The 15,034-nt window shown below is 51.2% G+C and overlaps 1 protein-coding gene across 6 annotated transcripts in view; it reads right to left on the bottom strand.

Annotated features, from left to right (window-relative positions):
* The window catches only part of ELN (elastin), a 65,338-nt gene that overhangs the window by 15,156 nt on the left and 35,148 nt on the right, over positions 1 to 15,034 (bottom strand). For 5 of the 6 annotated variants that reach the window (XM_090025726.1, XM_090025729.1, XM_090025728.1 and 2 more), the window contains exons 11-19: positions 10,776 to 10,817; positions 9,094 to 9,162; positions 8,572 to 8,616; positions 8,211 to 8,312; positions 8,059 to 8,121; positions 4,297 to 4,410; positions 4,133 to 4,192; positions 575 to 703; positions 427 to 486 (exon numbers count right to left, since the gene is read on the bottom strand). In XM_090025726.1, coding sequence (XP_089881852.1) covers positions 427 to 486; positions 575 to 703; positions 4,133 to 4,192; positions 4,297 to 4,410; positions 8,059 to 8,121; positions 8,211 to 8,312; positions 8,572 to 8,616; positions 9,094 to 9,162; positions 10,776 to 10,817 — 684 coding nt within the window. The remainder of the gene's footprint in view (positions 1 to 426; positions 487 to 574; positions 704 to 4,132; positions 4,193 to 4,296; positions 4,411 to 8,058; positions 8,122 to 8,210; positions 8,313 to 8,571; positions 8,617 to 9,093; positions 9,163 to 10,775; positions 10,818 to 15,034) is intronic. The other variant, XM_090025727.1, reaches the window with a different exon arrangement.

The raw sequence follows: 15,034 nt of genomic DNA, 5'->3' as shown, positions 1-15,034 counted from the left end.
GCACAAACACACAGCCTCCTCCCCAGGGTTACTTCTGATTGCTGCAGGAGTCTGGCTGGAGTAGGGGCCCACACCCTTTCCAGGCCACTGCCATGCCAAGTACCAGGGCACCAGTGAAGCCAGTGAAGTACTCATACTCTCTGCCCAGCTCTGGCTGGGCTGCAGCTGAGCCTTCTTGGCAGCATCAAAGAATGGAAGGGGGATCTGGGATGAATATCTGTTTGCCCCAAGCCCACCAAGGCATTCTTCCCCTCTGCTGAGTCCTGCACACCACGTCAGGAAGCCTACTGTGATAGGCTATCTAAACCAGTTGGACCATGGGACTGAGAGAGTCAGCGCCCGAAGAGAGGACTCCCCTCTGCAATTGGAGATAGCCTTAGGGAAGGGTTTGGCTTTCTACCTATATAAAAGGAGGTACCAACTCACCATAGGCTGCTGCTTTGGCTGCTGCTTTGGCTGCCGCAGCTGCTGCTGGACTTGTTGCTACTGGACAAACAAGAGAAAGAATAAAGGGTCAACTCCAAGGAGAATGCTGCCCTCATGCCCATCTGCTAAGCCCAGCAAGTCAATTCACCTCCAGCTCCTGGAACACCTGCAACTCCAGGCACTGTACCAGGGACAACTCCAACACCAGGTATTGCACCAGGAACACCAACACCAGGAATGCCGCCAACACCAGGGACACCTCCTATACCAGCAGCTCCTGCAGAGTTAGAGGGGTGAAAGCCCGGTTTCAGTTGCTGAAATGCAGTAATTAGAACATAGGGTTGTAAATACTGAGGAGGAACCGAGCTGATTTTCTTTGCCCTTATCATGATAGGGCACACTGAAGGAAGGTGGAGCGACCTCATCTTACACCATACTGCTACTGCATCTCATTGCAGAGGGACAGTCCTGTGGGATAGGAATTCATTCTCCTTAGCTAAGAGACAATGGGTACTGTAAAGCACTGTTCCAATAGTATTTATGGGTGTTGTTAAACAACAACTGCTGGAATGTGCAGAGATTTCTGAGCTATAGGTGTTGCTTCTGTGAAAACAATTAGTAAATAATTAAGGATGACTGCAAAATTATCATAGTTTTATGGAAAATCAGTCTTGCCTCACTAACTGGATAACATTTTTTTTATGAAAATATATATTAAATTGGGGAAAAAAACTGCATGGATATAGTAAATGTGATGGACTGCATCCTAAGCAAGTTTGTAGACTGCACCAAGCTGGGGGCTGTAATAGATACACTGGAGGATAGGGCTAAGATTCAGAGTGACCTAGACAAATTGGAGGATTGGGCAAAAGAAATCTCATGAGGTTCAGCAAGGACAAGTACAAAGTCCTGCACTTAAGACAGAACAATCCCATGCACTGTTACAGCATGGGGACTGACTGGCTAAGCAGCAGCTCTGCAGAAAAGGACACGGGGTATAAGCTGGATATAAGTCGACAATAGATTCATAGATGCTAGGGTTGGAAGGGACCTCAACAAATCATTGAATCTGACCCCCTGCTTAGGCAGGAAAGAGTGCTGGGGTCAGATGACCCCAGCCAGATGCCTATCGAGCCTTCTCTTAAAGACCCCCAAGGTAAGGGAGAGCCTCCCTTCGAAGCCCATTCCAAATTTTGGCCACCCTCACTGTGAAGAAGTTTTCCCTTATGTTTAGCCTAAATCTGCTCTCTGTCAGTCTGTGACCATTGATCCTTGTTACCCTAAGAGGCACCCTGGCAAACAGAACATCTCTGATCCCTTGCTGTGTCCCTCTAATGAATTTGTAGGCGGCCACAAGATCACCACTCAGCCTTCTCTTGTGGAGGCTGAAGAGGTTCAGGTCCCCCAGTCTCTCCTCATAGAGCTTGTCCTGTAAGCCCCTAACCATATGAGTGGCCCTCCTCTGGACCCTCTCGAGTCTATCAACATCCTTCTTGAAGTACAGTGCCCAAAACTGGACTCAGTACTCCAACTGCAGTCTGACCAATGTCCTCCTTGGTCCTCCTTGGCATCTCCTTGGTATCACCTCCTTAGTTCTATTTGTCATGCATCTGCTGATACATGATGCAGTCAGCTTTGCTGATGATTTTGTCACACTGATGACTCATATTCATCTTGGAGTCCACTATGACTCCAAGATCCCTTTCCACTTCTGTGCTGCTGAGAGGGTCATTTCCCAGCCAGTAGGTGTGCTGGATATTTTTGTGCTCTAGATGCAGCACTCTGCACTTGTGCTTTTGGTACTGTATCCTATTGTATATTGCCCACTTTTCTAACCTGTCCAGGTCTGCCTGCAATTGCTCCCTACCCTCCGGAGTGTGCACTTCACCCCACAATTTAGTATTATTCGCAAACTTGGACAGAGTACACTTCATACCACCACTCAAATCACTGACGAAGATATTGAAGAGCACAGGTCCAAGGACTGAACCCTGCGGGACCCGACTACCCATATCCTTCCAGGTTGATACCGACTCATCTACTACCACTGTCTGGGTGCAACTGCTAAGCCAATTTGCCACCCACCAGACCGTGTAAACATCTATGTCACAGCCTCTTAATTTATTTATGAGGATAGGCTGGCCGTATCAAAGGCCTTGCTAAAATACATGAAAATGACATCCACCTCTACTCCTGCATCTAAGTATTTTGTGACCCTGTCATAAAATGAAACCAGACTGGTCAGGCATGATCTACCTGCTACAAATCCATGCTGGTTTCCCTGCTGATTACTTTTCCTGCTGGACTCCGACAAATATGCTACGTCATAATCTTTTCACAAATTAGGTCAGTTCTGGATTGCACAAGAAGCTGGACTTTCTTGAACATGATGCATTTTAATACTACTAACAATAAGGTTGTGCATCTAGGAACAGAAATGTAGGTTACAGTTATGTAATGAGGGACTGTGGTTTGGAAAACTGACTCTGGGAGGGATTTGGGATCACAATAGAAGCCAAATGAATATGACTTTCAGGGGTAACATTTTAGCTAAGAGGGTAAGCATAAAGTCTGTGCTAGGAGGGTAACAGGTAACTGAGTGGAAGCAGGTAACTGGGTGGAAACAGTGAGATGGTGGTATTTTTGGATGTGGAGCTGGTGAGACTGTTGCCAGACACTAAGCCCAGTCCTGGTGCTCGCACTTCACAGAGGGCTTTATACAAATGCAAGGAGCTCAGAAGAGCTGGCTGAAAAACTGAAGGAGTTGGGGCTGGTTCGTTTATCCTAGGGAAGGTGCAGCAGTGAGTTGATCTCAGCCTGTAAGTATCTAATGGGAGCAGTAGTTCTCTGATCCAGGAAGCAAAGGCACAGAAAGGCCTCACACTGAAGCAAGATAGGTTCCATCTGGCAGAAAAGTATGATTTTTCCCCAGGGAGTTAATTACTTGGTGGAACAATCTGGGGATTCTGTAGCCCCTGCAGATTTTACGCCAAACATAGGTGTCTCCCTCAAATTTCTGTTCTACCTCAGGTAAAGCTCCTGGCTTCCAGGCAGGATTTCTTAGGTGATGACCTGGGTTACAATGTGCAGGAGTCAGGTCACCTCAGGCTCTGAAATCCCTGAATCTATGGCCTTTGTCCCACCCTGTGCCAATGGATCCAACACTGATCATTACACTGGCCAGCACTACGGGAAGGATGGCAGCAGTTTACCTTTGGCATTTTGTACATTATTCAGGCTCTACGGTTCAGACATGCTCACCTCTCTAAGGTATGGAGAATACAGACCCCTTCAGCCTAAACCAGAGGAAACTCTGGGAATCACAATACTCACTCGCACCAAGATGTAAACTTGTCCTCAGTATTCCCACTGCCCAAAGCTTACAGGACTCTTAAGAGGGCCTGAAGGAACCTGGGCTCTAGCTAAAGCTGGGCCCATCTCACTCACTGGCATTGGTATTATCCACATCTAAAGCGAATCTAATGTCTGGAGCTCCCTACCTCATGCACAAGTGTCAGGTGAGTGCTGGCTTTCCTGCTACCTTGAGAAGGGGCAGGAGAAGGAGGGGAATTGGGAAAGGGCTTATTGCAGGGCCTCCTGAGTGTAAGGGCATGTGTTTAATGGGTCTCTCCATGAGCACCAAGGTTTCATGGCTACCCAGTCACCTCACAGAGCGGGGTCTGTGGGAAGCAGGCTGCTAACTTACCATACTTGGCTGCTTTGGCTGCTGCTTTGGCAGCTGCTGCTGCGGCTGGGCTAACAGCTCCTGGGGAAAAAGCAAGGTGGGGGATTCTCAGAAACCTTACAACACATACCCAGTGGGAACAAAAAGCACCAGGCTTGCCCCTCCAGTGGGTCAAGCACATTCACCTGGCACCCCCACAGCTCCTGGGACACCTCCTATGCTAGGCAGCAAACCAGGCACTCCCCCAACACCAGGCACCACTCCAGGAACAGCACCAGTACCAGGCAAGACACCAGTACCTACAGAGAGGGAAGAAGTGAGACACAGAAATCAGCAAATGCATAGAAGAAAAGAAATGCTCCAGAGGAGAGACAGGGAGCTAAGTGCAATGTCTCTGTATCCCCAGAGCAGGCACATGGAGCTAATAGACCCCCCACTTACAGGTGAGGGGGCAGCCAGGTAGCAGCATTGAGAGAAGCCCAGGAGAGACTTATAGTCCTGGTTCACCAGTGCAGTTTGAACCCAACCTGCAGTGGCAGCTTCTTACCGGAGACACAACAGGGCTCCACTGTCTGGGCTCCTCCACTCCTGATGTCTGCACAGGCTCCAGTGCCCTGATCACGATCACTACCCAAAGGGACTGTGAATGGGCGTTTAGCTTCCTGCTGTAGCCACAAAGCTAAGGGACTCCTCAGAGGGGAAGCCTCTTTTGGACAAAGCTATGTCTATGAGCTGATGTCCAGGTTCAGTACTCTTCCCTATACACACATTGCCCATACAGAACACTGCTTTGCCCCACCCTGGCCCTTCTGTCCTGGGCTGGGGCTTTGGAATTCACCTCTACATTCATTCAACCCTTCTTGTGCATCTTTGTGCTCTCCAGGCTGTACTAATGGGCTGGGAGTCGACTCCAAGGTGGAGACAAAGATCCCTTCAAAAGTCCTGGCATGCCCTGGGACACTCTGCAGATCAGGAGGATCAGCTGCTACGGTTCATTCATGCAAGGAGAGGACAAGCTATGGAGATCTATGTCTCATGATCCCTCAACCTTTCTTGCTCACTTTGGGAGTGCACGCACCTCCAGCTTCCTGTACCAGATGCAGGGCACTGTTAGTCAGGAAGCATTTCCAGTACTGAGCTGTTTGGCTGATGAGTCACTAGAGGACAGTCCCACATGCTGGAGTCTACTCTTGATAACTCAGATGAACATTGCCAGAGACAATTGCATTACATGGGGCAAGCAAGGAAAACACCAGGCTTTCCTTGTCCACATTTGTGTGTTAAGCCTGGGCCTCTGCCAGACCTCACACCATAGCTTAGGGCCTTCCTAAGCCCAGACACAACCTACAGCCCAGTACTGCTGAAGGTACAAGTTGCCCCTTGCTGAAAGTTGCTAAATGTTTCCAAGAAAACAGAGCCATAACCCAGCCATATTCTTAGCTTTTGCACTCACACACAACAAGGAAACCAGACACAGCCTGGAAGTCAGGCTTTCAGAGGGCTGTAAATCATGGACACCTCCCACTTCCCTCAACCCCCACCCTCCTTCATTTCACCCTGACTCTCCTCTCAGCTACAACCAGATGATGCCCTGAAGCTACTAGAGTTCTCTTGGAGAAACACACCGCTAAGAGCTATCCTGAAGGGACACCCTCTCCTGTAGTGGACACAGAGTCATTCCTCAGTGGTGCTTTGGTTCTGCTCTGAACAGCACCTGAACAGCTTCACTGACCCCTTGGCAAGGCTCCAAATTTATACCCATGCAATAGGGATAGAAGTTGGGTTTTCTCTCCTTCTTTCTTGTTTCCTGCCCCTCTATGCTTTCCATAGAGATATGAGCTGAGATATGAGCATGGGGTTTGATGTGCAGGTACTGGTGCTGTTGTTTCACCCAGGAAAACGTGTCAGTCTTAGCAATTCCCACACTCTCTGCTAAAGAGCCAAACTGCAGAGCCCATTCGCTGGGGTTTGATCAATTATTTGTTTTGCACCTATTTAAAATGTTTCCTTCATGAGGAGGAACAAGAAGATGCCATTGTAGCCAGAAGCTTCCACTTTAAGAGTACAGGTTTCCCCTGCTTTATGTTGTACATGTTTTCCCGGAAAATTGCACATAACTTAAATTTGCATAAAGGGAACCCAGTTTATAAGGTAACAAATAGGGATACGTTCTTGTGGTGGGGAAGGAGGGAGGGAGTAAGGCTGGGGCAAGGGAAGGTGTGGGGGGAAGGGTGCACCCCTCCCCCCAAAACAGCACAGCACAACCCCCCTGGAAAGAACCCAGTGCAGCCCTCCTGGGGTGCATGTAGCAACAAGAGCTGTCCCCCGACAGTTCCCTCTGCTTTACTCCCTGCTGCAGCCCCGGGAGTGGCCAACGCCACCTGCCTGCAGCCACTGGGCTGTGCCGTCCCCTTCCCCCTCCCCTTTCCCCTACAGTCTTACTTCACATATAATGAATTTACCTCACATATAATGAATTTTGGGTGTAAAAAGGGTAATCACATAAAAGCGAATTCATAGATACAGAACCAGCACAAAGCGAGGGAAACCTGTAGTAGGTTGGGGTTGAAGCAGCCCCCTGGGCTGATTGCAGCCATCTGACCCAGGAGGAGACTATAAGCCCAGGCCTTGAGATGAGCCAGTAGTAACAGCTTGGACACTGCTGAGAAAACACCACCTCAGCAGTATGGCTGCAGCTCCAGGAGGTCAGTGTGGAGGGTAATACCTAAAGCAGTCTGTAGGTTTGGGGAGGAACTAAAAGGGAGGAGGAAGAGGTTCCTAGGGGCCCAGAGAGGGGTCTGGAGCCCAGATTGAGGGGCTGAAAATGTGGGACCAGTGAGAGTCCAGGAGCCTACTGAAAGGCTGAGAGTGTGGGACAAGTGAAGGTCTGGGAACCCCAGAGGAGGAGCTAAGTGGAAAAGAACTTCAATGATGCAAGGCATGGGGCACAGTGTAGGGAAGGAATGGAGCCATGAAATTAGCCCATAAGGCAATGACCATGGGTACCTGGTGGTCCTCTGAGAGAGCAATTTGGGAAGCCCTGGAGCAGCCTTCCTCATACGAAAATAAAAGACATCAAGGCAAGGAGAATAACTAAAAGTGATTGTCCACAAAATGAGAGCTGCAGGGACTCCAAGGGCTTCACAGCCACCCATGGAAGGATATCCTGTCACACCCATATAATGCAAATGGCTAATCCTATTCCCCCCACCCCCCTTAATAAATACCAAATTGTTTGAGGCAGAGTTCAGTAGCACCTTCAGCTCCGACCAGATGCTGCCTGCTTACATGGGCTGTCAGCAGGTCTTCAGAGAGGGCTGTTCAGTCCCTCACACTGAGCCTGCGTGTGCCACATCTGTTACAGAAGCACCAGATAGGGAAGCACAGCAGAGCTTTGAAAGCTTTGAGGGACACTATTTTAGTGTCCCTCCACTGAGAACCCCAGGCCTCAGATACTATGCCAAACTCAGAGGGAGCTGTAAAATTCTCCTGACACAATAGAGAGAGCCACTTTTCCAGATATGAAATGCTGATGCTTTCAAGTCTGTTATCGCTACCCTTCTGAAGACTAAAAGGCTGTAGATATCTCTTTAGGCAGCTGGATCCCTCCTTGCCAAGGCAATAGAGCTTTCCTTGCTAGCCCCTGGATTGGGCAACAGTAGGCTTTAAATCAAGTTGGTTTTATATATAAAAACGATGTCCCCGAGGCAAGACTGGAATCAACTTTCCCTTAACCTTGGGTAGGGATGCTAAAAACTGTTTGAGGTCAGAGTCCCTGTGGGGAAGACAGCTGAGCAGGCAGAGGCAAGCAATGGGGTCCAAGATAAATGAATTCATCTTATGGCTGCTGCAAGCCAGCACCTCTGAGCAAGCAAGCAATTCCACTGTCTGCTTCCAGGAGCTGTAAGGAGCAGTGAGCACACTGGAAACACTCATAGTTGACTCACCATAGGCTGCTGCCTTTGCTGCTGCCTTTGCAGCTGCTGCTGCTGCTACAGGGCCTCCAGCTCCTGGGCACAATAAGGAAAGAGTCAAAGGACTGAGGCAGAAGACTGACCATCCCACAGGCACAGCAGCTGGTCTGAGCAAGCAAATTTACCTGCAATGCCTGTAGCCCCTGGTACACCAGGGATCCCCACAGCACCGGGCACCAAGCCTCCAACTCCTGGAATGCCACCTGCACCAGGCAGGGCACCAGCACCTGTGCAAAGTTAGCAGGAGATAAAGGTGACATCCTGACTCCTTAGCGCAACAAGCACAGAGCAAGACTAAATTCCTTTTTCTGCTTCTAGTACACATTATAAGTTGAGAACTGGGACCCCCTGGTTCAGCTGCCCAGCCAGGGAGCCAGTACCTGAGAGAGGCATGCTGGCTTCTAGGGTGCTATTAACAGACCAGCTCCTGGCTAATGCAGCTTAGGGCTGCAGGGTGTCCATGCACTTGTCCCCAGGACAACTTACCATATTTAGCTGCTGCTTTAGCTGCTGCTGCTTGCACCCCAACTCCTGGAAATCAAATAAAAAGATATTAGTCCATGTGCAACATTCTCATATTCCAGCCAAGCATCCCCACCCCCAGACCACCCTGAACACCCACCAACCTCTAATCTATGCCAGAGAGACCCTCCTGAGGGGAAGAGGAACATGGATCCAGGGACCATCCTGACACAAGAATGGAAATCACCTTTGGTGTCACCCCAGCTCAGCAGTGACCCACACCCTTTAGCAGAAGGTGTTAAACAGCCACAACCATCTCCATGAAGTGTGGCCCCAGCACTTTCCCCACAAGAAACCCTTCACCACATCTCACACCCATTCCTTGAGTCAGTAGACAGGAATCTGGGTGGACAATGGAGGGCATTTCATTTGGCAGGAGGGAAAAGCATAAGAGCTGTAGTTCTTCCTTGTTCTAAGGTGCTGAGGGGGCTCCTGGCCCCATCGGCTCTGAACCCAGGCTCTGGGAAGAAAGCAAAAACAGCACACCTGTTCCTGTGGGGTATCCTGCCTTCCCTCCAGCGCCAGCTCCAACTCCTAACCCTCCAGGTCCATATCCTACAATCACAGAGAGCAGGCAGATCATCAGTGACTAGCATTAAAGAAGGCAACTGTCATGGCCAATGGGAGCCACCTATGGGAAAAAGGGCCTGGCCTTCTGTGTCTAGAGATGTGGCAGAGAGATCCAGAGCCAGCACTCTCTGGCTAGCTTGGGGAACCAGATCTCCAGAGGTGCCAATGCAAATATCTCTGAGTGAGGCTGGCTGCAGCTCAAGGCATGTCCTATGAAAGAGCCAGACACTCCACTCTTTCAAGAGCTGCTGAAGTGATTTGCAAATTGAGTGAGTGGTACTGGTGCCTCAGCACGTCTGAAGATTATGGCTTAAAGCCCTGCACTGTTGAGATGCCAGGAATCCAGAGGCGGCTCTTGCCCAGGCTCACTTCCAAGTGGGAGATGTGTGTGGTCAGCAACCTGCCGCCTCCCCTGTTATTTGGCTTGGTTCCTCTATGAGTCAAGGTGAGGCTGCTGCACAGTGGCAGGAGGGGCTTGAGGGTCTCCAGGCCAGGACACCTGCACTCTGCTCTCCAAAAGAAAGCTGCAGTAAATAAATCCCTTTTCTTTTTCTGAAGCCTCTGGCTAAGCTGTGCCTCCCAGGTCATTACCTTGCTACATTAATATGTGTGTGGCTTAGACACCTTTTATCAGGCCAGCTAAACCAGCCAGCAGCCCTGGGGCAAGCACTGGCTACAAGCAGGGCATGGCAGTGGTGGGCACCAGCCAGCATTCCCTGTAAACTGCGTGGCTTAAAGGGAACGCTAGCACCAGCTGGGAGTCTCCTGAGCCTCATTTCCCAGGTCTGGCTAAGCTGTGCTCACTGCAGTCTCACAGCAGGACAGCACAAAGGGCGCTTTTAGCTGCCTTTAAGCCCCCTCAGCCCTGGGAATACCACCTGCTGTTCCTGGTCCTGGATGCTCTGCTCTGCAGATTACAGAGTATCATGGTCACACAGACATTGACTATAACCTTTGTGCCAGTTACCACTCTCTTCTGGCAACTGGAAGGGGGCAGCAATGGACCACGATGGGTTACATCTACCTTGTAGCAGGGTAACAGTGTGTAACAAACCCAAGCACCGGGCCCTAGGTCTCCAGGGTCAGGGACCAACTCAGAGCCAGGCCAAGCTCAGTCTCATTCCATGTGCCTGGCACTGCTCTTGGCCAGAGAAACACTGCCTGGGCAGCATCCTCCTGGGGCTCTCTCAAACACAGAAGCAAGGCCCTCTAAGTGAGCACTGTAGATGACATACAAATAAAGGCAGCCATCTCCCTGCACTAGAAAAAGGGAAGGGTGGCACAGCCTATCTGAACTGCCACAGAATTGGATCCATGGGGAAACTGCCCCCCACCCTGCCTGCCCGTCTGAACACCAGCTGGTCGGGGCTTCAGTGCCAGGCCACTACCTGGCCAGCTTGCCCATCAGCTTGGGTGTCACACAGAGATACCTGAGGGGTCTGGAATTATCTCTGACCTCCCCGCTCTGAAGCCTGTCCTGCTGCCAGGGAGCAGCTCTCAAAGGTGTAAAAGGGGAGAGCGTCTGAGCTGCTGCGGCCTGACTTGATGCCATGACGGGGGAGGGAGAAGCATGAGGCACAAAGGGCATGAGTACTCACCATAAGGTAGCTTTCCAGTGCTGTAAGGCAACCCATAGCCACCTAGTGAGAGAAAACACACAGGCAGTTAGCACAGTCATGTGTGGGAGCTCTGGCCTGCCTGCCTGCCCACCTTGCTGCACTAGGCAATAGCTGTTGACAGACCTGTGCTCCTTGTGGAAACACCCCAAGGAAGGTGCAGCAGTCACAGGCACCATCTCAGAGTTACCTTTTCCTGCTGCCTGCCCCTCACCAGTCTCTATGGCCTGCAGGCCTCTGGGCCTGGCAGAGCCCAGCACCTGGCCTTCTTTGCAGTGCCAGGAGAACCAGGTGCCTCTTCACTGATGAGAACCCACCCTGGAAGCAATAAGAGCAGGGATGAAAAATAGCCCCTTCCAGCATGAAGCTGATGGCTGCAGTGCCCAAATCTGCCTCACAGGTAGAGCATATGTTTCCAAAAGTCTCCCATGACCCTGATTCAGTAGCTCCCCACTTCTCCCTGCTCATGCTGGTGGGAGAGGTGTACCCATCTGGCTCTGTGAAATCCTATTCCAGAAGAGCTGTTTTAACTGGAATCAGCATTTAGAAATCTTCTGCTTCTAAACGTGACTTCATTGGAGGTCAGGAGGGACACCTCAGGTGGAATTAAGAGAGGGAACACAGCAGCTGGGGAGCAGGAGAAACTCACTGGCATCTTCAGCTAGGGCTAGGACCTCATTGCTTAGGCCAAGCATAGGCAACGCATGGGGTGGGGGCACGTGCCCCCCCCCGACAGGGCTGTCCCTGCTGGTGGATGCGTGCCAGCTCTGGCCCTACCGCCACCACTGCTGGCAGGTTCTGCGGGTGCCCCCCCAGACTCAGGAGGCACCAGTCACCCATGAGGCCAAGGTTAGGCAAACTCTAGCCATTAGGAAACTTTGGGGAGCTCAGTAGACACACTGGGTGGGAGCAGAAGGGGCATTCCTTCCCCAGACACATTGAGAGTGAACAGCCAGGGCATGGAAAACACCACCTTAACATCTCAGAGTCAGCCCTCAAGCTGTGGCATTAATGAATCAACAGCAGACAAGTTGAGGCCTGCTTAACAGTGTTCAGTGAAGAGCAGCCACCATGTCTGAGCATCCCAACAGTGACTGTGGGAAGGGTGTTTGTCCATCCACTAGCCACCCCCTCACCCCTGGCCCCACTGACAAGTTGCTTCCAGCAGCTAGAGCCAGGGGGCACAGAGCTTATTTTCAGTCTGAAGTTTATTGCTCATGAAACGAGTGTCTCTGTAGGCAAAGAGCACTCTCTCTCTTCCAGCAAGCCAACATATGGAGACCAGATTTCCCTCTGCCTGTTCCAGCTCTTCCCATCAGATCCCACATCAACACAAACTTGCTGGAAAGTAGAAGCTTTCCAGGCAGATTCAGCCGTAAATTCTGTGCCGAGGAGGCCAGTTTTCGTGGAACTTATAGCAAAACTCCCTGTCCATCTCTGCTTTCCTCCCTTCCCCATCAGTATCTTGACACTGTTGCCAAGCTCTTGCTGGTGAACAGCAGTCAGGCCTGGGACGGATGCCCTGTTATCCCTGTGGTCACCTCTGCCTAACTATCTGCTGCACTGACAGTGCAAGTAAGGCATGACAATCTGCTCAGCATCACAGAGCAAACTACCAGGTCCATACAGGAACCCAAGCAACCTGACCCCTAAGCCGGCACATGATACCAAGGGATCTTTCCATTTGCATGGGTTGGTTTGCTCACCAGTCTGAACACAAGTGAAGGCCTCAGCACCTACACTAACAGTGGAGCTGACCTAACTTTGACGGAGTCTCAGAGTCCAGACAGTCTCAAAGGGGCTAGGTCCGTGAGATCTATTTTTCATCCAGCTCTGTAATCAGCTGATAGCAAGAACCTTCACTTCCTATTCAATTCTGTTCGATGTTTACTAAGGGCAGCAAGACCCAAAATAAAGCATGCTTCTAGTTTAAATCTCAGAAGTAGGGACAAAGAAACCTTTCAGTAAGTCCACTGGGCCACTGTATCCAACAGGAAGCAATCTAGTGCCTCTTGCTCAGAGAAAGCTAACAACTTGGAAGACAAAAGCTGACTTTAAAGTTACTCTGAGAAGCATTCAGCCCCCTGCCCTGCCACCCAAACTGCCCACTCCCCCACTCCAGGAGCACTTAGTAAAAACACCTTCCTCCATCAACCTGGAGTCTTTAGCAGGTAGCCCCCAGCACCTCTACCCATACTTAGGCACCCAAGCCAACCACTGATAAGTGTGGGCAAGTTCAGGACTTCAGAAATCAAGAGGTGGGCCCCTGAAATCATGATATTAACTTAATGATAATAAATGTAAAGGAGTTGCACAACAGAGAGCATTTGTGAGCCTGAAGCCAGGATCTGAGATCACTGAAAAGTTTAAGCAAAAACAGCAGTGCCAGGCTCAGAGAGGAGTCACAAACATTAGAAGCACAGGCATCAGCACTGGCCAAATGATGCAGCCTGGGAGGAACTGACACTCGCTCTGCCTGCCTGCCCCTGCCTAGTGCAGGGAACTAAGGACAGTGACCTGCCCTTCACAACAGTGGGGCGCGTGGCAGCAGGTGATTTTCCAGGCCTGTCTCTCCGGGTAACTGGTTTGCCACTGCTGTCACTTCAAAGCCTCCATAGAGAGGAGGTCTCCACCCCAGCAGGTGGTGAAAGGCTGCTGCAGATGCATCAGTGGGAGGGTATTTATGGGATGGTGCAGTCAAAAGCACTGAGGAACAGAGAGGGAGAGCACAGCAGGCTGGGCCTGAAAGGCTGGTGGCACCATTTGGGGGCTTCCATCATCAACCTAGGAGAGCCCTGCTGGTGTGAGATAAAGGGAGCATGATGCTGGCCTGAAGCATTTAGATGCTGACAGCCTGGTTCCCCAGGACTGTTACTTCCTTTGACTCATCGGTGGTGGCTCCCCAGTAAGTGGGTCAGCTGGAAGAGGTGTCCCAGCCAGGCTCTGGGCCACGGGCAAGGCCAAGCTGGGCTATGGAAGGAGCCAGGCATTGCGTGAGCCATGCACTAGTGGTTTGCTGTTAGCATCAGGCATCCCATAAAAGGCTGTCTGGGGCAGTGGTTCCTCAGGAGAAGTTGTGCTGCGGCTAAGATGCCAGACAGCTTGGTAACCGATTTCGCTGACAGGCTGCTCAGCTTTCCAGGAGTCTGCAGCTTGAGCTGCTCAGGAAAAGAATTGCCCTAATGAGTGTAACTCTGCCTCTGCGGGAGGAAGTTGGCTTGGTTCAAATATTTCTGCCTTTTGCAGCAATGGGCCCCAGAAAGGGAAGCCAGAGAATCACATGTCACTGCCCTGTCTGTCTGGGATCCTGCCCCCACCCCCACCCTGCAAGGCTCAGGCACTCAGAGGTAGGTCCTCTCTATGGAGGCTTTGAAGTGACAGCAGTGGCAAACCAGTTACCCTGAGAGAGAGGCTTGGAAAATCATCTGCTGCCAGGCGCCCCATGGGAACGCAGCTCCTCTGCCCCTCCCCTCCCCTCCATCTGACCTCCTTCCTTCAGGCCAGTTGTCGGCAGCGCTGGTCACAATTCTGCGCTGCAGCGGGACGCCCTGAAGAGACACGTGCAGCAGTGCTGCAACCATTGACCTGTCGTGCGCTTGCCTGCCACACGAGAGCACTAGAACCCTCCAAATACCACCGAGCTGTGTGGGCTCAGGGCTGCAGTCTTTCCTATTCGCAGCAACAGCAAGACCTGGGGCAGAGTAATAACAGCACCCAGTTCTTGCCCTCCATGTGTCTGGGCAACTCAACAACCTGAGCAATGCCTTTGCTGTTCTTAGAGGGCATTGACTGAGCCACAGACCCACCTGGAGTGTGGACACTGCTCTCCCCTCTTGCTAAATAACTCAGCTGGGTTGTTTCACATTTGCCTTAGCCAGTGACCTTGCCCTAGCCTCTCTAGAAGGCCAGATCGCCATCCTGGTGAGGAGATTGGATACTCTCGAGCAGATGGTCCCAGCTCCTGGTCCCAGGCCAGACCTGGTGCTTCATTTGTCTGTGTTGGGAGATCAACATTTCCCTGGTTGGGATCCACTTAGCAGCACATGACAGAGCCCAGTGGAGATTGCTGCCTGCAGGGCTGGGGATGGAGAAGCAGTCACCTGTTACATAACACAGTCCCAGACGGAGGGGGACATTCCACAAAGACTGGGTGATGAACTGAGCTAGGCCACAGAAGGAACGGGGTGGGGCACAGTCCGACCCTATCACCTCAAGAAGAGCAGTGGGTAGCAAAGGCAGCT

This window comes from Crocodylus siamensis, chromosome 13, assembly GCF_052110815.1.
Source record: "Crocodylus siamensis isolate JL-2025a chromosome 13, ASM5211081v1, whole genome shotgun sequence".
Lineage (NCBI taxonomy): Eukaryota > Metazoa > Chordata > Crocodylia > Crocodylidae > Crocodylus > Crocodylus siamensis.
This window is presented reverse-complemented; position numbering and strand designations above follow the sequence as displayed.